We start from the raw sequence: 20,540 nt of genomic DNA, 5'->3' as shown, positions 1-20,540 counted from the left end.
TGAAAGATTGCTGGTCAGTCAGTGGAAAGATAGACGTCGTAAACATTTAAATGAACTAAATGTACCTATGGACTGCAAGAGTTTTCCCTGCAGGGAGTTTTTAATAAACCATCTATTAGACATCACACTTAAGTGCAGTCCTTAGTAATCTGTCAAAAGCAAGAGGTCCTGCCAAAGATCCAAAGATTCCTTATTTTGAAGGAACACAAACTTGCCCGTGAAGAACAGTCTAAAATAGCTGAATGATTTGTAATTGAAAACATTGCATTATTTGTTCAACCGCATAACCCCAGGCAACAGAGTCAAGATTACTTACCAGGGTGAAACAGAAAACTAGACCTTAAAAAAAAAAAAGCAACAAAAAGATATAGTGTAGCTATCTGGTCATCCTGCAAGGGGACCTCCACCACCCAACAATCGTCAGTGTGTGAATTCAGTCATATTCCGTTACCTTTGTGTCTTCATTCAATCTCTCTGCTGCAGTCAGTTCCAATTTCATTTCGATTTCAACAGGAGGGGAGGCAGAAGAAAAAAAAGTTCTCCCAGCCATGTACTGCAATGCAGCATTCTTTGTTAAAAATAATAATAATAAAAAAAAAAAAAAAAAAAAAAAAACGGAAAAAAAAACCCCAACGTTTTGGGAAAGACTGATAATTTCAGTTCAGGCTGGCACTTCTCACTGGACAGATTTCGGTCCAGATTATTGTTGCAGTGTGCTGTACAATACAAAATAAGAGGGGGAGAGAAAAACTCCCAGAAAACAAATGAACAAGCAATTAAACATCCAACCAAAAAAAAACAAAAACAAACAAACAAACAACAAAATCCAATTAACCCAACATTTCCACGGTGGGCTGGTCTTTACTTTCCAGCCAGTCAAAGCCAGCAGAGTTCACAGTCTCACTGCAAATCTGCTGAAAGAGCGGATCGTTCTTTAGTTCTTCCAGTGTAGAATCTTCATATTGTCCCTGCTGTCGGTTTGGGTCGAACAGTAGATTTGCGTCTAAAGTGTTCAGGTCGTTGATGCTACTGGAAAGCTCCGAGGTCAGTCTGATGTCGCTGGAGAAGTCGGAGGCCACCGCGTTGAGTTCGGACGCCACCTGGCCCACGAGCTGAGAGCTGGGGTTCAGCCCGTCCTCTCCCAGCAGGTCTTTGACGGTGCTGTTGAAATCCAGCTGCTGGGGGTCTTCGTGCAGCAGCTGCGTCTGGTTTTGTCCCTGCTGGAGGTCCTGCACGGGCTCCTGCTGCTGTTCTCCACAGTCTGATTGTGCTTGGCTATCCCCAGAGGAGAAGCTCACCTGCTCCACCCTGGAATTTTTCGTCAGAAGGCCCGGCCTCTGGAACTCGTACGCGGAGGTGCCGGAGTCCACCAGAGCCTGGTGGGCGGCGGCACCTCCGGTAAAGCTGGGCGTGGTCTCCAGGATGTGGGTGAGGTTCATGCGGGCGGTGTAGTTGGAAGGCATGTTGTTGATGCCCAGGCCGCGCACGGCGTCGTCACCATCGGCGTCCATCTTGCTGAGCAGCACGTTGGTGATCGTCTTGCTGTTGCTCGGCTTCTGCAGCGGAAGCACCTCCGTCTGCATCATGACGTTGAGCGGCACCGACTGGCTCCTCTGGGCCATGTTGTTGGAGCCGGCGTCTGGGTGGCTGTTGGCGAAGATGCTGAGCACCTCGGGGGTGACGGGGGAGTTGAACGGGGAGGCGACGGAGCGGGGGACGCTGGAGTAGGCTGTGCTGCCGCTCAGGTTCCGCTGCCGGACGGCCGGGCTGACGCTCCGGCACCGGAACGAGCCTCCCGACAACGAGCTCGCCGGCTTGCCGTCCAACGGGGCGGGCACTGCAAAGCCCGCCTCCTGCTTGCTGGCGTTCGCCATGCTGGCGACCTGCTGCTGCACCGGGGAGACGGGCGTCAGCCGGCCGAAGGTGGCGTCGTGGTGCCGGGTTTGGGCCTGGTAGGACTGGCCCGGTATGGCGAAGGCGTGAGGCTTCCTGAAGTGGTCGTCCACCAGGTCCTGGTAGCTGGGGAGGATGCCGATGCCATTGTTGGAGATGGACGAGGTGCCCGAGCTGCTGTTGTAGCCATTGTTCATCCAGTCCAGCTTGGCCTTGTCCGGGTGGGTGGCCGTGGGTCTCTGCATGGGCTTGACGGGGCTGCTGGAGACTATGCTGGCGTCGTGGTAGCCGGTCATGCTGGAGTTGATGGGCGTGAAAGCGAAGGGGTTCCTGCACTCCACCGGGCTTGGTGGGACGCTGCTGCTGCAGTTGGAGTGCGGGGTCCCGATGGGGGTGTGCCGGCTGCTCCCCAAAGCGCTGTCCACGGGGGTGGTGGGGGCCAGACGGGAGCAAGGGCTCTCCCGGGTCAAGCCTCCACCTCCACCTATCATCTCAGAGGTGGGAGTAGGGGTGGGGGTGGGCGTGGGAGTCGGGGTGGGGGTATGGGTGGGAGTGCTGCTGTGGGCAGAGTGATAAAAGGAGGTGCTGCCCACCTGGTGGGTGGACAGAATGGCGCCCTGCACGACGGCGGACTGGTCCTGCAAGGCCATTTCGACGCAGCTGCCGAAAGCCTGCAGGCTGCTGTTGAGCTTCATCTGCTCCTCCATCTGTACCAGCTCCTCCACGATGCTGTCCTGCGTCATCTCGTCGTCGTTGAAGGGGAAGTAGTCGACGTTGGGCTGGGCCCCCGCGAAGTCGACGATGTCGGGGTGGAGCGTCAGCTGGCCCGGGCCGGCGCTCTGGGCCATCAGGGGAAGCTGGTTCATCACAGGTGTGGAAACCTGCTTGTCGGATATCTGCTGCACATACACCTGCTGCTGCTGCTGTTGAATAGCATCCAGCTGTCCTTCCTCCCACATGGAGCTCTTCAGGTCATTCACCGTTGAGGTCTCCAACATGCCTGTGCCTGTGGACATGACTTGCGGGCTGGTCGTGACATGCTGCAGTAGGATCGGATTGGAAGCGCTGTCGTCGGGAACGAGGACTCCGGTGTCCGAGTCAGAGGGACCCCCCTCTGCATTAACCTGGGAGGAGCTCTGCGATTTCACAACAGTCTGGAAGCTACTGGCACTTCCCACGGGAGAGTCGGAGAGTGCCAGGATTCTGGTCGGGACCGTGGAGTTCAGCTTTACCGTTACTTTGCCGGACGCGGCTGCTGGTGCACTTTCAGGTTTGCCGGGAGTCCCCGCCCTGGTGATCTTCTTGACGCAGGGCTTTGGACTGTCAACGCCCCCTACTGGCTGCTGGGAGATGAACACCTTCTTGACAGGCATGGTGTGCGGCTCCAGGCCGAAGCCCGGACGCTTTCTTGGGCTCTTGGAGCCCAGGCAGCTTTCCTTCGGCGATGTGGCGGTAGCGGTGGCGGCGTTGCCGTTGGACGACAGAGTGATGCTGGTGCTCTGACCGGAGACGGTAAGGTACAAAGTGCTTTCGTTATTGTTATTGTTGTTATTGCTGCCAGCAGAAGCTGCCACAGTGTTGGCGCTGGAGGGGGGCTTGTCCACGCAGTTGGCCCCAGCCGGTCCGTCCAGGCTTGGGGAGCCCTTGGCGTGGCCCGTGGGCTCGCTGGCGACCCCGGGCTTGTCGTCTCCCTCGCCCCTCCTCCCGCTGGCGGCTTCCTGAGTGGCATTCGGCCTATCAGCACCGAGGGCCTGATTGTTATCAGTTATGGCTTCAGGCTCCATCTTGACGTCGACGGTAGGGGTCGTGGCAGCGGGGAGTGCTGGCTTGGCTGTGGGGGACTGAAGGGAGGCGGCGGAGCTGCTGCGGGCCTGGGGGCTGGGTCTGGGCTCCTCCGAGAGCCCGGCAGAAGCGGGCCGCATGGTGCCCGCGTTGCTGCTGCTGCCGCCGCCGCCACTGCCACCGTTGGGCGCCAGCGATATTGCCGTCATCTTCACCACGTTGACGGGGCCGACGTGCGGCGTGGGCATGACGGTCTTGATGGGGCTGTTGGTAATGAGCAGCGTCGGTGGCGAGCGCAGGGTGATGGCGCTGGTGGCCGACGGCTTGGGCAGGATCTGGGCGTAGCGGTGGCGGGCGGAGCGGTCCCCCACGGGGCTGGCGGGGACGTTTTGCGGCGTCTTGGGGCACTGCTTGGCTGGCTGCACGGTCTGAGTGAGCACCTGGAAGTTTACAGGGAGGACTTTGCCCTCCGCTGTGCCCACAGGGCTGGGAGAGGTCATCAGCTGCTGGCTTCTCTGTACCTGCACAGGAACAGACGGAAAGCACACGCGTCACACGCAGATGTAGCAGACGAACAAGCCGAGCCACACGCCCGCACTGAGATGGTTACTAAGAGCTGGTTGCTAATGTACCAAAACTAAGGCAAAGCCTCTTTTCAAGCGTGCACTTAACCAAAACAACACAAAACAAAAGTGTCTCTGGGTTACAGGCTGAAAAGATGTCCAAAAACAACTGTGACACACGAGATGCTACACTTAGGTTCACTGTGTGCCTAAATGCGGAAAACAAAAAAGCTGGTCGTGTTTCTTCTTTGAACTGCAGGCTTCTCAAGGTGCAGCAGGCGTTACTGGGTGCAAAATTTAAAAGAAGAGAAGGCTGGCTTACCGTGATTGGGCTGGGGACGGCAGCGACCACGATACCGATGGTGGGCTGCGGGGAGAGCAGGGCGGGGCTGCCGCAGGGGATGCTGGTCCCCGCGCTGGGCGTGCCCCCGTCCACCCTGCGGGCCCCGGCCTCGCCCGGTAGCGGGGAGTGCAGCTTCTGCTCCTGCTGCTTCTTCTGGATCTTGCGCTGCAGCTGCTGTTTGGCATCGATGGAGGGGGAGGCCAGGGTCTTCACCTGGGGCTGGAAGGAATTCGCTTCGGCCGTCGGCACAAACGCGGAGGACGGGGTCGGCGTCTTCACCCCTGCCACAAAACAGCACAAGGAGAGAGGCAGGTCAAACACAAGACTCTCCTTTTCCGCTGTAAAACATTAAGGGTCCCCGACCAATACTATGAATTAGGACAAGGGGCAGATCTTTCTAATCTGTTACCAGAAAGCAAACACTCTTCACACTACAGCTTCACACGATTTACATTTAGCTCACTGAGACCAAGGCTCTTTTCACACTTGGTCCCTTTTGCTGGTCCGAACTTCCGAACTCGAGTGTGATTATTCCCCCCTCCCGCTGCCCCCTCTGGTCTCCTTTCACATTACATTTTTTGGTTGCGAACCCTGGTCCGTTTACATCATCAACACATAAGGAACAGCTTTTATTTACCAATGTCGCTAGGCAACGACGCAGAAGGGAGGCAAAACGCAAAGCCACACTATACTGTATTTGTTTGCTTATTCGTCTTTTTGTGAATATGGTGTCAGCACCGAAATAACTGTGTTCGGCATTTTCACTATGCCATAAACGCGTCCCGCTGTCTGAGAGTGATGTGAGCTGCTCGGATAAGGAGGTTTTTGCGGAGACAGGCGGCAATGCTAAATGAATTTGCAGCTTTGCTTGCAGAGCATACACACATACCCTCAAGGTGAGCGAACAGTGTGGCTACCTGCAATTATTTCCCAGAATACTTTTTAGATGCGACAAGCAAATAACAAATTACATGTCATCACTAGCGTATACTTCCTGGTTTTGGATCGGATAGCTTTCACACCAAATGCGAACCGCACTGGAGTTCAGGTGAACCGTACCCCAGACCCCCGTTTTCTGGAGAACTCGGGTACGGTCCCTGGTGCGCACCCGAGTCCAAAAACAGCTTTCACATCAACAAAACGAACTGAACTAATGGCTCAAGAGGACTCGGGTCCACACCAAAAGCTCTAGTGTGAAAGCACCCTAACACTGTGTTGTAAGACCATGTGCCATTATTATTATTTTTTTTTTGTCACCACATGTTTCACATAGGATGGCATATGTGCCAGTGTCCATGTTTGTGGGTAACCCCTTACGCCCGCAGTTCCAAGGGCAGGGGCGTGTGGGTGCGGGCCCACTCCCGTACCTGTGGGCGTTCCTGTCATCACAGTGAGGGCTGCCATGGACTTGGTGCCAATGTAGTGGCTGTTGAGCAGGAAGCGGGCCAGGTCCTCCACGCTGTCAAACTGACGGCTCAGAACCTTCTGGGCCCACTCGCACACCAGCCCGCAGGCCGCCGAGCGCACCTCGTCCTCCACGCTGGGCAGCTGGTTCGAGGGCTCCAGAGCTTCACACTAGCCGGAAAACAGAAAGCGCATGCTCACAAACCCTCACTGACATGTTGCACTGTCCCACCGAACTGTGAGCAAAAAAAAAAAAAAAAAATTCTTTCCAAGAAAACATTTCTCATTCATGTTAATTCATAAATTAAACTTTATTAGAGGCTTGCATAATAATATATGCGCTCTCCATTCCTTTGGAAAAATGAAGTGCTGTGTAGTGTGCATTTATGCATTGCGCATACATTTAACTGGCATATCATGGATTTATATACAACATGTATGAAAATATCAGTTTTATTTTTATAGTGGGGAATAATGTATGCAACAAGTTGTTCCGCACTTTGAAAGCAGACGCTTGTTACATGTTCCGAGCTTACACGTACAAGCTATGTGTGTGCTTATAGGTACAGGGTATGCGTACGGTTAAACATATCCAGTATGTCTGTGCTTAATCTGCGCTTATGTGTGTCTGGTTGTGTATCTGTGCATGCTATGTTCTGTAAGCCACAGCGAGGTCAACAAACCTACCCCATCTCCCGTTTTATGCAAGTCCAGACTAGGCAGGGAGGGCATGTGAACGAAAGCCTTTTTCCTCAGGCCACTGTAGCAGTATGTGAGGAGAGGTTAAGGTTCAACCTAAATAAAGCATGTTCCAACACACTGTTGACATAACAGTTTCCCAAAGCCCAAGCAAGAAAACAAAACAAGATGCTGACGAGTTTTTTATGCCGGGACAGGACGCGTTTCAGAGACGTTTTTAGAAACGAGGCGCACGACAGAATTAAAAAAAAATTAAGCATTAGATAAAAGCGACTTTCTGTGGCACTGATCTGAGGACTACAGCATGTTTAGTTGGGGGGGTAGGGTGTGAGGTGTCTGTCACACAGCAGGCCGCTGTGGGCGGAGCGCCCTCGCTAATGATCCCTCAGCTCCTCACAGCCTGCAGTGCTGACTGAAGGAAAAAAAAACACACACACACACCCAGAGCACTTTCAGCTTTTTAGAGAAATGAAAGTGGTGAAAAGTCAGCCGCAGGTCAGTCTCTCAGTGAAGCACCCCCCTCCTCCTATGCTGTCTGGGGGTATGGAGGTGTCATACAACACAGGCCAACGACTCAAGAGTCAACACATCACATGAGTCTGCCACAGCATTTGGGCAACTCAGCAAAAAAACTATGTCACAGGAGTTCCAGTGTAAACAGGCTGGATATATACCGCTGAATACATCTCAGCTCTCAATTCTGGACAAAACACGAGTGCCTAGTGTTTTACTTTAGCCCACAGCAGTGGGAACAGAGTGCCCGGCCGCTGCAGACCAAGTCCAAAACTGCATTGTGTAGGAAGAACTCTAAGGAGCGGCTGATTGGTCAACACAAGGAAGGACCGTTACTGACAAACAGGAAACGCCTGAACAGACCCAACAAAAATGCGTTTACCCTCTATTTGCCAAGCAGATTTAGGTTTTGGATAACTGAAGTAATAAAACGTTAAGACAGTAAAGAAAACAGTACCATTCAAAGTCAAATAGTAAGCTGTCAGATCTATTTATGTACTGTCACATTTGCAAGAAACAGGCTTAGAAAGTAGATAATAAGATGGAAAACTAAAGCGCTTCAGAATCGCCAGTTGTTCTCAGGTTGTTAGGTCAGGTACACAGATGTGTGCATGAAACCCGCCAGTATATTCTGATGTGAAACAATTCAAACACACAGCTATAGGTGTTTACTTGAGGAACTCTGAGGAATTTTAACTGAAAAAACAAACAAAATTATTTATTTTACATTATTTTTCCACAAACATTTTACCTCCAGAAACTAAAGAGTGATGAACGTCCTGCATTAGACAATACACCTAGAAATCTTGAATTCTCTCTTTGAACACAAAAGAGACATATGACTGGAATTAATTTGTTTGGAATTAATTGGTCAAGATTCTCCTATGCGGGCTTGAGTGGGTCAGCGCTTTTCATCGGTTGATTTAATTTCCATTCTATTTTTAGTGGTTTAATGACCTACAACAGCAGATGTTGGACCAGCAGAGTCTAGGGCGGGCAGGTCATTAAAGACACAGACTCCATAGACTCCACGGGCTGCACAGGCTCCAACGGAAGGATATTTTGATTTGCCTCTCATGCCGAGACGACGCGCCTTCATGTTAGGAAAGACATTTTTCATGATCTTTCCAAAGTCAGCTGCGCTCAGTGGATGGTAGCCAAGATTGTCACAATAGCTCCTGAAACACAAACACAAGCAGACCGAGTTCATTCAGGGACGTTACTCAGACAGGACAGAAATTAACGAAATCTACTTCCACTTTAAAGAAAGATGAGACATAACAACTAGGGTAAGCGTTACGTGATAGTAAATAACCAAAAATAACTGCTTCAAATGAAAATAATTCAACATTTTGTTGTGCATACTGCATATAATGTTGGCACTGCATTTTAACACCAGCTTATAATTTATATTTCACAGTATTTTCAGCATCTGTTTTAATTTGTGTTTTTTTTTTCACTAAAACTATTTCAGCTGATGAATGTTTTGGCACATCTAAAACAAGCTGCGCGTTTAGGTAGCACCGTAACGTAACCCTAACACTCTCTTTGTTTGACTCTATCTACCCGAAACAGCCAAGGAGCACAAGCCAATCAAAACTACAAAACTACCCGTTAAATCAAATGCCATCTGATCGGAATGAGAGGAGTCTGACCATGAGAGAACATGCTGCTATACACACACTGTGTAACTGTACAAACGTGTCTATGGATGAGGGAGGTCAGGAAACAGCCTCGGTATTTAATTCCAGTCAGGTGTTGGGAGTCTGTTCAACCCAAAGGTTGCCAGTTTGATGCCCAAGTGTGGCACAGCCATTTCACCTCTGAGCTTTGAAAAGGAGGAGCCCTCATTGGCCCCTGAAAAATTAAACAGTAATTTGTATTTTTAATTGTTTATAATGTTTGGCTGGATGAAATTGTTATCAACAGCAATCCTTAATTGATCCACGTGCCATTCTTTCTTCTCATTCTTAACCGAGCTCACAGTATGAACACTACACTCACAAGTGAGTTCATTGTGAAGTGTTTTATTGTCTGTGACTGATTGTCAATGACTAATTGATGTGTGTTTTGCGGCCTGGCTCCGAGCCCGCCGGCGGGGCGGTCCCTTACTTGTACTCATCGTAGACCTCCTGTTTGGGAAGTGAGGTCTCGGGGTGCTCCTCCAGGTGATTGCGGATCCAGTTGAACGCATGCATTTGCTGTGTGCGGCTGGAGGACATGGAGCTCTGATCGCTGAGGGGAGACCAGGGTGTTTACGCGTCATTAGCTAAGTAAAAGCACAGGTCTGCTTTCTTTTTATTTCATTTCAAACCCCCTACCCTTTTTTTTTTTTTTAGCAAATAAGCACACAATTCTCAGTCTTTTTTACCGTAAGTTACTGTAAACCTTAAAATTAAAAATGAGGTACTGTACTGTGATCCAGATTTGATCTAAAATATATGATACAGGAAACCTGTATTATTATATTATCCATATGACTATACAGAAAATATCATCTAAATGAAAAGAAACTGAGCCCTTGAACACTTAGATTATTATGGATGGTAAAATAATATCAATGCTTTCCAGTGTTGTAAATGAGACAAAATCATCAAAACAAGCTACTAAACCAGCAAATGATGAAACAGAACCGTTTGGGATAAGGCACTCAATGAATTAACCACACTACTTCTCCAATGAGCACAGAAAAAAAACACTGTAGCCTGGGCCACCAAAAAAGACAAATAATTATGACGCTCCCCTGTGTGTCTGTGTGTGTGTGTGCATGCGTGCGTGCGTGCGTGTGTGTTAAACATAAGGGAGAGAAGGTCTCTAGTCTCGGAATCTAAACTTCAGTGATGGGATGTGGCCCGGCTCAGTATTCCACAGGGATGGCTTAAGTCTGTAATCAACAGTAAAAACACGCTTGCAGAGGCTGTGGTGTGATTAACAATTAATTGCTTTGTTCAGGCGAATAAAATCCGTGTTTGAAAGAGGGGAGGGGACCTGACAGCTTTCTCTCTGACACTGTGGCTCAAAAGGAGACAACAGACATGCGGAGAAAAAGACACTGGAGAAAAATGAGAAAGACCAGCACATCTCACAACAGTACACTGGTAAATCACTGCCATACACTTTTGATATGAATGTATCATAAAAAAAATATAAACAATATTTGTAGATTTGCTCTTTCCTAGACATACCGATAACGGTTATGTGACTAGTGAATGAGTAAAAGAACAAAAATGAGATTCCAATTCAGATTTTTATCTATAAAAATGATTTATTTTCCTTATGAAAATAAATAGTACTGTGCTTCGGTAACCACATACATGAAATATGAAATGGCCTGCTTAATACAATGCTTCATTTGAAGACCCAGCCCATTACCTTTTGTCAGTGCCATTGTTGGGACCAGAAGGCAGCTTAAGGTAGAGGTAGAGTTTCTCAATGTCTGTAAACTTCTCCACATCTTGCTGTAAAAAAAAAAAAAAAAAAAAAACATGAAAACACACATTTTATTATATAGGAAACACTACATTTGCTGAATCATGCTAATCTTGCTCCAAAAACACTTATCCATTCTGCTTTATTCAGGGTTCCTCTTTCTCTGAAATGTAAACAAATTACCAGCGATGTGCTTCATTTAATTAGCAGGAGCAGACTCCCTGAACCACCACAACGCCCCCCCACCCCCTCCTCCTCCTCCCACTCCCCAAAACCAATTAGAGACACGGACCTTACGTCGAGGAGATTGTTTCAGAAAGCAATCGCAGATGAGACTGCATTAGACAGATGCGACAGCAGACAGTAGGGGAAATGTGAAGTGCTTTTAGGAGGAGACACTGTTTGGACTACACACACAGTCTCTTCCATTAACAACATTGATCTGAGCAGCGCAGAATCTTAAAACAGTCCGGGCGAAGGGGAGATGGGCAGGAAATGAGTGTATTGTTGGTGGAACCGGGGTAGAACCAATGTCTCTGTAACCACTCAGCCTCCAACAAAGACAAAGCCACAGGTAAAACAACGCAGGATATCTTACAGACACAAACCTCCTGTTAAGTGGGTCCTGTTAAGAATTCATTTTGAGGGGCCTTGGGAAAAATGGATAAGAATAAAGACAGAAAAAAAAAAAATCTTTTGAAGTGGGAGAGTCTTGGGTACACGTCCTCAGTAACTGCTGAGAGACACGGCTCATGGAACTCTCCTGCTGAGCTCAAACTACCTGGATCTGTGGCGCCCCCACCAGACCAATGTGCCAACTGACAGCACAAACCTTTACATTACTTATTTAGCGTTTTTTTTTTTTTTTATCTAGGACGACTTACACAGGTTACAGTATTTACATGTTGTCCGTTTATACAGCTGGGTATTTACTGAGGCAACTCCGGGTTAAGTACCCTGCTCAAGGGTACAACAGTAGTGCCTCAGTGGGTAATGGAACCAGCAGCTTTTTGGTTACAAGCCCTGCTCCTTACTGCTATGCTCCACTGCTGCCCCACCACCAGTAACAAGCACCATCTCCTGCAGGGACACAGAGACAGGCCATGAGGACACAGCAGAGAGTTGCTGGGCTGGGACCTGGGTCTCACCCCTCTGTATTTCAGTACGTTTTCTAAGCGACAGAGGGATCATAAACAAACTTGGCACACTGCACGGCCCCAGGCCCGACCAAAACAGGGATGATCCTGAAAACGAGATTATGGATGGAAACGAGGGATTAAAAGCAGACACAGCCGAGGGCTAGCAGCTGGGACGGAGAGAGGAATTCCGTCGGTGACACGGATATGCCATATCGCTGCTCGCTCTCCATCTGTTCCGCGCCGGGACGCCTCGACTGCACCCCACACGCTCGCTGTTGTGTCTGGGCCTTTCGGAAACACGCAGACAGGCGTGGGCAGACTCCGCTATGCTGCCACCAGACAGTGGACACATTTCCCCGCTTTGCAGTATTTCCATTTCTGCCCACTGCCCTTGTTTCCAACTGGAGGAAACTAATCACACTCTCACATAAACAGAGGGGTGTGTGTGTATGTGTGTGTGTGTGTGTGAACACTTCAGCAAACAAACACACATAAACAGACACACACAGAGACACTCAGACACATGCGCACACACACACGTGCACATACACACGCAGACACAGACACAGACACACACAGATATCCACACATCCACACATCCACACACACACACACACACACACACACACACACAGAAACAGACACACATGCATGCATGCACACACACACACACACACACATACACATCCACACACACACACACACACACACACAGAAACAGACACACATGCATGCATGCACACACACACACGCACACACACACACACACACATACACATCCACACACACACACATCCACACACACACACACACACACACACACACACACACACAGAAACAGACACACATGCATGCACGCACGCACACACACACACACACACACACACACACACACACTCGTGTGCTGTCCGCTCTCCTCTCCCTCAGTCATCTCCGCTGCTGCCAGTGATGGCTGGCGTGCAGGATGTCTGAGCCCGGCGATGCAGGCAGCGACCGGCCCTTCCAGCGCACGTCAAAGGGAAGATGCCAGGGAGGGGCCGGCGCCATTGAAATTCTGCGGGAGTATGTGGAGGCGGGCGAGAGGCGCACTGTGGGCACGACTCCGCAGCATGGAGCCGGGGGGAGAGCAGAGAACCCGCCACGTGCCGTGCCCTCCGAGCGTTTGAGGACCTGCGAGTGCCGTTCCTCAGGACCGTACGCTCGCCTCGTGAGGATACAGCAAAAAATGTGCCCTTCAGCGAGTCGCACAAACAGGAAACATTCCTGTTCACCACGGGTTGTCTCACCCTGGTGATTTATAAGGAAACATACACACATGCCCGTGTGTGTATGTTCATCACATTACATTAATTTAGCAGACGCTCTTACCCAGAGCGACTTACATATGTAACAATGTTATCCATTCATACAGCTGGATAGGGCTGGGCGGTATAGCCGTGCGACCTTTCAATTACAGGTCCTGCTCCTTAGCCACTATGCTACACTGCCGCCCCATCCATATACACTAGGATCCAAAATTATTGGGACACCTGGGAATTTTGTGGTTAAGTGTGGATGTGTCCATGTAGCTATTAGTTTTATCACTCAAACCTAATTTATGGTGTGGCGAAAACAGTTACATGTTTTGGCAACTATTAACATTTTCAAAACATCTCTTTATGTGGTTGGCACACGATTGCCTGATGACTACCCTTATTTCCAACATTTTAATAATATGTATGACATTAATTCTGCCAAACAAACTGACAATTCCATGACATTATCTTAATTTTAACAGGTACCTACATACTTAATTGAGTGCAGACAAGTGAACAAAAATGACCATCACTTCAATTAGGCCTGATTGAACGTTGCCCTGCCCCCTAATTGAACACTCATACTGAAGCCTATATAAACCTAACAAGGTTGGAACATGGTCACAGGAGATGAAGCTGGAATTGACATTGACATACATATGACTTTCCCAATGTCTGATGGAATATGCAGCAAAAATATTGTGGGTTTTCAGAAAAAAAAAGTGAGTGTCCCAATAATTTTGGACCCCAGTGTACATCCATATTCTTGTATATTTTTCTTTTTCCTTTTTTCTTCCTTCCCTCTCATACATCAAACCAATGAACAATCAGTACAGAATGGAATGAGACTAAATTCACCCCCATTTCAGAAATGTATGGGATATGGAGAAAGGAATCACGGGTTAGGGTTAGGGCAATATACAGACTGGACAGAGCCATCTCATGTTTCCACACGGGAAAAATAGGGAGACAGGTTTCTATGTTATTCTAGCCAGCTCTGCCACAAAGCCATCCGAGGTAACATTAATCTGAGAAATACCCTAAAATAATCTGTGGTCAAACTGAAAGGACATCTGAGGCCAAACAAACAACATTTTTTTTTTTGCCATGGTGTCTGTATCTGAATTTCACAGAGGGGGCCATACGCAGATATGATGCAAGATCATTTTAAGGAGAAGCTTAACTTTAGGTGGACACAGTTAGATCTGCTATATCATTCACTCACACAGTTATTAAAACACTTAAAAATGGCACTACATTATCAAATGCACCACTAATGCCTACCCTGGGAATGCATGCATATTCTGCCCAGCCTGTTACAAGCTTCATCTCACACCACAACACCTCTCATGAAGGGTTTGCGGAACAGAACGAAACGACAATCTGAGCGCCCCTCTCAACCACAGGCTGAAGAGACAACGCAAGCAACTCTGGCTCGTGGTGCACGAGTGGAAATGGGTCACACACACACACACACACACACACACACACACACACACACACACACACACACATACACACACACTGTCAGAGACATAGACACGGAGGCACACACACACATGCACACACACTGTCAGAGACATAGACACAGAGGCACACACTCACACACACACACACAAAAAACACACTGTCAGAGACATAGACACAGAGGCACACACACACACACTGTCAGAGACATAGACACGGAGACACACACACACACACACAAAACACACACTGTTACATATAAACACACAGAAACAAACACTGACAAAAATTCATACACAAACACACACACCCACAAACTGCAAGTAGTATGCAAGTACAAGCACATGTATGTGCACACACATAGGCCATTACTGATACACACAGACTGGCCATTACTGATACACACACAATAACGTAGACTCTGGCACAGACTGCGACACCCACAAGACAGTGACACATATGCAGACAGCACACCCAGGCACTAACACATATGCATAGACACACACACACACACACATACAGACACAGACATATAGACACACACACACACACACACAGAGAGAGCCTGGTGGAGCCGTGGGGTGTGTTCATATGCAGTAACGCTCCTGGAGTTAAACCTCCCCCGCCCCCCCAAAACTGGACCAAGCGGCCAGTGCAACCTGCAGAGTGATGCCGACTCGACGTGCCTTCTCACCCCAGATCCCTACACATTTCCATTGGTTTCTAAGAATAGACGTGTCTCACCCCCAATCTTTTCTATTCGCTTCTTTGTTGCTAAGGGAACAGGAGCTCATGAATGGCTTAAGCCATCAGCCAGTGAGCTGTGGTTGTGAGGGGCGGGGGAAAAGGTAAATAAAAACGGTTCAGTGTAGTCCCTCTCTCTCTCACTCACTCACACACAGGCTGTCTGAGCAGCAGTCTCTGGTTGTGGAATCAGACAGTCAGGGCAGGCAGAGAGAAAGCACGTGAAGGACAGGAAAAAAACAGGGAAAATACACATGGGCATGGCCACACCCACCACTGCAGAATGCTGTTATATTCACACCCACCACTGCAGAATAGGCCTTCTCTAAAACTGACACCATTCAAACACACTCCGTCCCTAACATCACATTCCCACTGACACCATTCAAACACACCTGGCCCCTAACACCATATTTCCACTGACATCATTCAAACACACCTGGCCCCTAACACCGCATTCCCACTGACACCATTCAAACACACCTGGCCCCTAACACCATATTTCCACTGACATCATTCAAACCCACCTGGCCCCTAACACCGCATTCCCACTGACACCATTCAAACACACCTGGCCCCTAACACCATATTTCCACTGACATCATTCAAACACACCTGGCCCCTAACACCATATTTCCACTGACATCATTCAAACACACCTGGCCCCTAACACCGTATTCCCACTGACCATTCAAACACACCTGGCCCCTAACACCATATTCCCACTGACACCATTCAAACACACCTGGCCCCTAACACCATATTTCCACTGACACCATTCAAACACACCTGGCCCCTAACACCGTATTCCCACTGACCATTCAAACACACCTGGCCCCTAACACCATATTCCCACTGACCATTCAAACACACCTGGCCCTGACAAAGCCAGTTAAATGCTCCTCAATAACACCAAGTTCTGAGAGGTGCATTCAAATGTCTCCTACTCCTACAGAGCCACCTAAGAGCCCCTCACTAATACTGCATTCACCTTTACCTGGCCCGGACACAGCCAGCTTGAAGCCTTTTACAACACTCACCTGCACTCTTGGCAAAGCAGCAGAGGTCAATGCCCACCACACAGTTCATGTTCATGCTGTGTGCTTTCCAATTTCAAAACATCTTTTGTGAATGATATTAAAGTTGACCCTATGTAAACGGGAAAAACACAGAAACTGCAAAAGAAGGCATGTTTGTGTGGTACAGCTTCTGATACTGGGATGTTTTACCTTCACTGACTCCTACTGACAGATTTGAACTCTAGTCCACTCTGGTAGAGCTGGCAGCAAAGAAGTGCCAAGCAACTAAAAATTTAAGTGTAGTCAATCAGACAATCAGTAAGCCTAGGCATGTCTGAAACACGTTTAACCCTGCTAGCTGCTGGGAAATCAAGGTTTTCATGTGAGGTAAGCGCCTACATCAATAATTCAATGAATGAGGTTTTCCCAACAGCATGACCATGCACACATCCCTGCTTAGCTTCAGCTTCCCCCGGCACCCCCCTCTGTTCCCCATCTATAGACACTCCAGCAGCAGACCACCCAATCAGCACCTCCACCTACTGAGGCTGGGGAAAAATATTGTTAACTTTTTTGTGGTCAATAACAAAATATGCATATAAATAATTTCCATCATACAAGCTTTTTTGAGAACAGATACCCCTGTTTTTTCCTATTCATCTCAATGCTGCTGTTAATTGATGGGAAGCATGAATTAAGGAGTCTAGATGAAAATATTGCAGGTCGTCGTTACCCAATATCACAACCTCCACCTGGCCCAGGTTTGGCCTGATCTGAGTCCAGGTCATAGGATAGCTGGGGGTAATGGAAAGACAATAGATAGCCCACAGAGATATGGCTTTCTGCCAGCCAAATCCTAGTCCAGACTAGTACACCACACACGGGTCAACATAAAGACAGACCAAGGGCTCTTTAACAACCATTAACACTGAAATGTTCGCCTATTCACCTAATTTTAATGCAAACTGAAGGGTTTTTATTGATGTGCCTTCATTCAGAGTGCCATGCACATATTTTCTTGCTCAATTTTCCAGTGATTTCTCCAAAATAGGCAGATTGTTCCAATAAAGAAAGAATTTTACAAGACATGTGTGCAGTCATTGTCCTGACCCGTTTTCACAACAATAGTCTGAACTGATTTTGTTTCAGAAGCATTGTTATGTGGAATGTACTGTAGTTCTGTTCTGTTTCCCAAATTAATCCTTGTATACAGGAGTGGAATTTAGCAAGACCAATGCAGTAGATATAGCCTCCTGCCCTAGATTGCCTGTTCTAACTGGGTGTCTCCATCTGATGCCATGAGTCTCTGAACCACTCACTGTGGTCACCATCACCACTACACAAAGACACTCTGCTGCCAAGTACTGACCTCAGATAGTTGGGGACTGTGTAAGCTGATGCTGGACCAATGATCAACTTTTGTTATTTTAGGCCATGCTGATCTTGCCTCTTGCAAGCTTTATTAATCAGGTTGGTTAAAAAATACTTGTACATTAACTTGCGATAGATGCAAGTATATGTATTACACAAGGATATCTCTTTTAATTGTTCTAATTACTCTTTTAATGACTCAACGATGTTACTATTGCATGGTTGGTCTACACACATACATCATAATGCCATCACCTGACTGACTGAGTATGCACAGGTCACTGAACCTAGGACAACCTATATGGCCCTATCACCTCAGAGGCTGTGTTATTTTGGTATTATTTTAGGCAAGGGGAGCAAGTAATCCTCTAAATAAAACCCACTTTTATTATTTACATATTTATTTATTATTTAGATGTTTCATCGGAGAATGCCTGTCAGAAAATAAAAAATTAAAAACAACACCAAGCTTGTATGTCAAAACAAACGTGTCTATAAACAGAACAAACAAGAGATACTAGACTGCCTGTGCTTTTCTGGTGTCCTCACGAATTCCTTAACAGCCAAAATAAAACAAACTGAGCTTAAATAAATAAATAAATAAATAAATAACACCCTTGTGGAATTCTACTCCCGACATAAAAGTTTAATGACTGACGCTGATGCAAGAATTCGCGTAAGATTGCAACACTCATCCAGGAGGCAGAGACAGACTGGAGCACAGGGGTCAGCCGTGTTTCGCTGGCTCCGGCACCTACCTCACTTAATGGTCTTACGAGACATTCTTTCTCCAGGGCAGTTCTGCTGTCCTCTTTCTTAAGTGCTTCAGACAGCACTGCAAACACGGGGACTCAATCCTTTTTGCTCAGATTGCGACCAGCGAAAATAAACACGCTGGGTAAACGTAAGTGACAAGCGGACACAGAGGTCACCACGCGCCACACGCATCTCCATCACCAGCAAAACGCGATGTATCGTTACATATGGCCGATGGTTCCCATGCTTGGCTCCCACTTCGTAGCCCCGAAATTTGTGGTGGACACAATGGTGTAAACCACGTTTGTGTCACCCACATACTCCAGACAACCCCTTTCAACTGTGAAAAGTGAGGGGGAGTGGTGTTTGCAAACCACGGTTCTTGATACTACTTTCACCCTTGACCGGACAAACTGTAAAAGGTAGAGATGACTCTTTCCCCCTACCTTTTTCAGCTGCTTTTTATTCCTCTTAGAAACACAGCCACCTTCATCTGACTGTTGGGTCCCCGCAACACCCACCTCCTTCCGGAATCTATTTCAATCGTAGTGCAGGTGTCTGGAGCACAGCGTATCTACGCTACAGTTGGTTTAGGCCTATGCTTGGTAATGGACTTCATTCAAGTCTCTTGTTCTTCTTTCAAAATTTAGGAAATGAAGAGTCATCTACTAAAATGCATCTCCTTTGTCAAGGTCATTTTATGAACAGGGAAACATTTTCACAATCGTTAACATCTTCTTGCTAGACATTGTTTGACCAAACTAGAGAGAGAGAGAAAAAAAGAGAGGGTCAAGTGGCTTTAGAAGTTGAGTGTAATGACAGCGTAATTTGGAAGGTCATCCACTTCACTTCTAGGCCAGTAAGCTGGCTCTTTGAGCATTGATATCACTGTGACATCCACTTACAGAGAACAATGCAAGTCATATTACCTCACTGAAGAGGCACTAAAAAAACATTCCAAAAAAAATAACATTCCTGAATGTTTCCTATGTTCTTTCCTGTAACTTGGCCCCGTGGTTTCTAATTTTTACCATCTGAAGACAATGCAGCCTTTCAAAGTGGTGCTGTGACATGAAACTGTCAATTGAAGGGAAGTGGCAGTAGAGCACGTGTGGTTCTGCATAGCTACAAAGTTTCTGACCCTTTGCATGGTGAAACACAACACAAATTTGTGCAGCTAAATGACATGCGTTTTCTGCGTTCCCATGTAGCATGTGTAGGTTTATCGTTTTTTTTCATTTAGAATAGCCTTCTGTTTCTTTGTGGGCTTGCAGTGCTATCGCAATACATAGTATGAACAACTGAATGGTATAGTCTGGTATAGTATGGTAACCCCACATCTTCGCAATGAAACAGTAATCTTTTATAATGCGATTTATTGCAAGGTTTTCCATTTTGTCTGATCTTTTACCCTCAACAAAGGTAAAGGCAACTACAAAGCCTTTACTTTCATACTGATTAACAGCAGAACCTGAATATTTTTCATGAATATTTCTCAAAGACCATAATTTTAACTAGGGCTGCACGATATCAAATAACTATTTTTTAGTGCAATAACAGCTATCCCCGGTATGTGGCGTTAGGTTTCTTCCCGTATTTTTTTCCCTTTAGTCATACCTGATGCGGGAGCACACCTCCAAAGTTCAGTGAAATGCTTCCGGGGCAGAAAAAATATCACTTGTATCTATATGTTGGTTAACTTACCTATTAGCTATGAAAAAACACATAGCATATGTTTTCACTCTTTATCTTTGTAGCCATGCGTTTCTATCTACCACATGGAAGCAGCATAGTGCTGTTGCTGTGATATCAACATTGAATAGATACGAGTGGCGTTTTTTCCCCCGGAAGCATTTCACATCTTCACAAACTGGAGGTGTGCTCCCGCATCAGGTATGACCAAAGGGAAAAAAATACAGGAAGAAACCTAACGCCACATACCAAGGATAGCTGTTATTGTGCTAAAAATAGCTATGCAATATATTGTGAAGCCCTAATTTTAACACACAGGCTCATCTCAAAACCCTAGACATTTATGGGACACAGTTACAATAAAAAAATATAACTTTTTTTAGCTTCCAGTCTTGGGCTACTGCCAACTTTCATTGACTAGATTTTACTTA

At 47.3% G+C, this 20,540-nt stretch overlaps 1 protein-coding gene across 1 annotated transcript in view; it reads right to left on the bottom strand.

Moving 5' to 3' along the window:
- Nucleotides 1-672: 672 nt before the first annotated feature.
- Nucleotides 673-20,540, bottom strand: part of LOC118781923 (DNA-binding protein RFX7-like) — a 41,068-nt gene continuing 21,200 nt past the window's right edge. Inside the window, exons 3-9 of the mRNA XM_036535071.1 lie at nt 10,570-10,655; nt 9,310-9,432; nt 8,259-8,375; nt 6,673-6,757; nt 5,949-6,156; nt 4,561-4,862; nt 673-4,196 (exon numbers count right to left, since the gene is read on the bottom strand). Coding sequence (XP_036390964.1) covers nt 831-4,196; nt 4,561-4,862; nt 5,949-6,156; nt 6,673-6,757; nt 8,259-8,375; nt 9,310-9,419 — 4,188 coding nt within the window. The 5' untranslated portion in view covers nt 9,420-9,432; nt 10,570-10,655 and the 3' untranslated portion in view covers nt 673-830. The remainder of the gene's footprint in view (nt 4,197-4,560; nt 4,863-5,948; nt 6,157-6,672; nt 6,758-8,258; nt 8,376-9,309; nt 9,433-10,569; nt 10,656-20,540) is intronic.

This window comes from Megalops cyprinoides, chromosome 8, assembly GCF_013368585.1.
Source record: "Megalops cyprinoides isolate fMegCyp1 chromosome 8, fMegCyp1.pri, whole genome shotgun sequence".
Classification (NCBI taxonomy): Eukaryota; Metazoa; Chordata; class Actinopteri; order Elopiformes; family Megalopidae; genus Megalops; species Megalops cyprinoides.
Note: the sequence above shows the minus strand (reverse complement) of the source record. Positions and strands in the feature narration are given on the sequence as shown.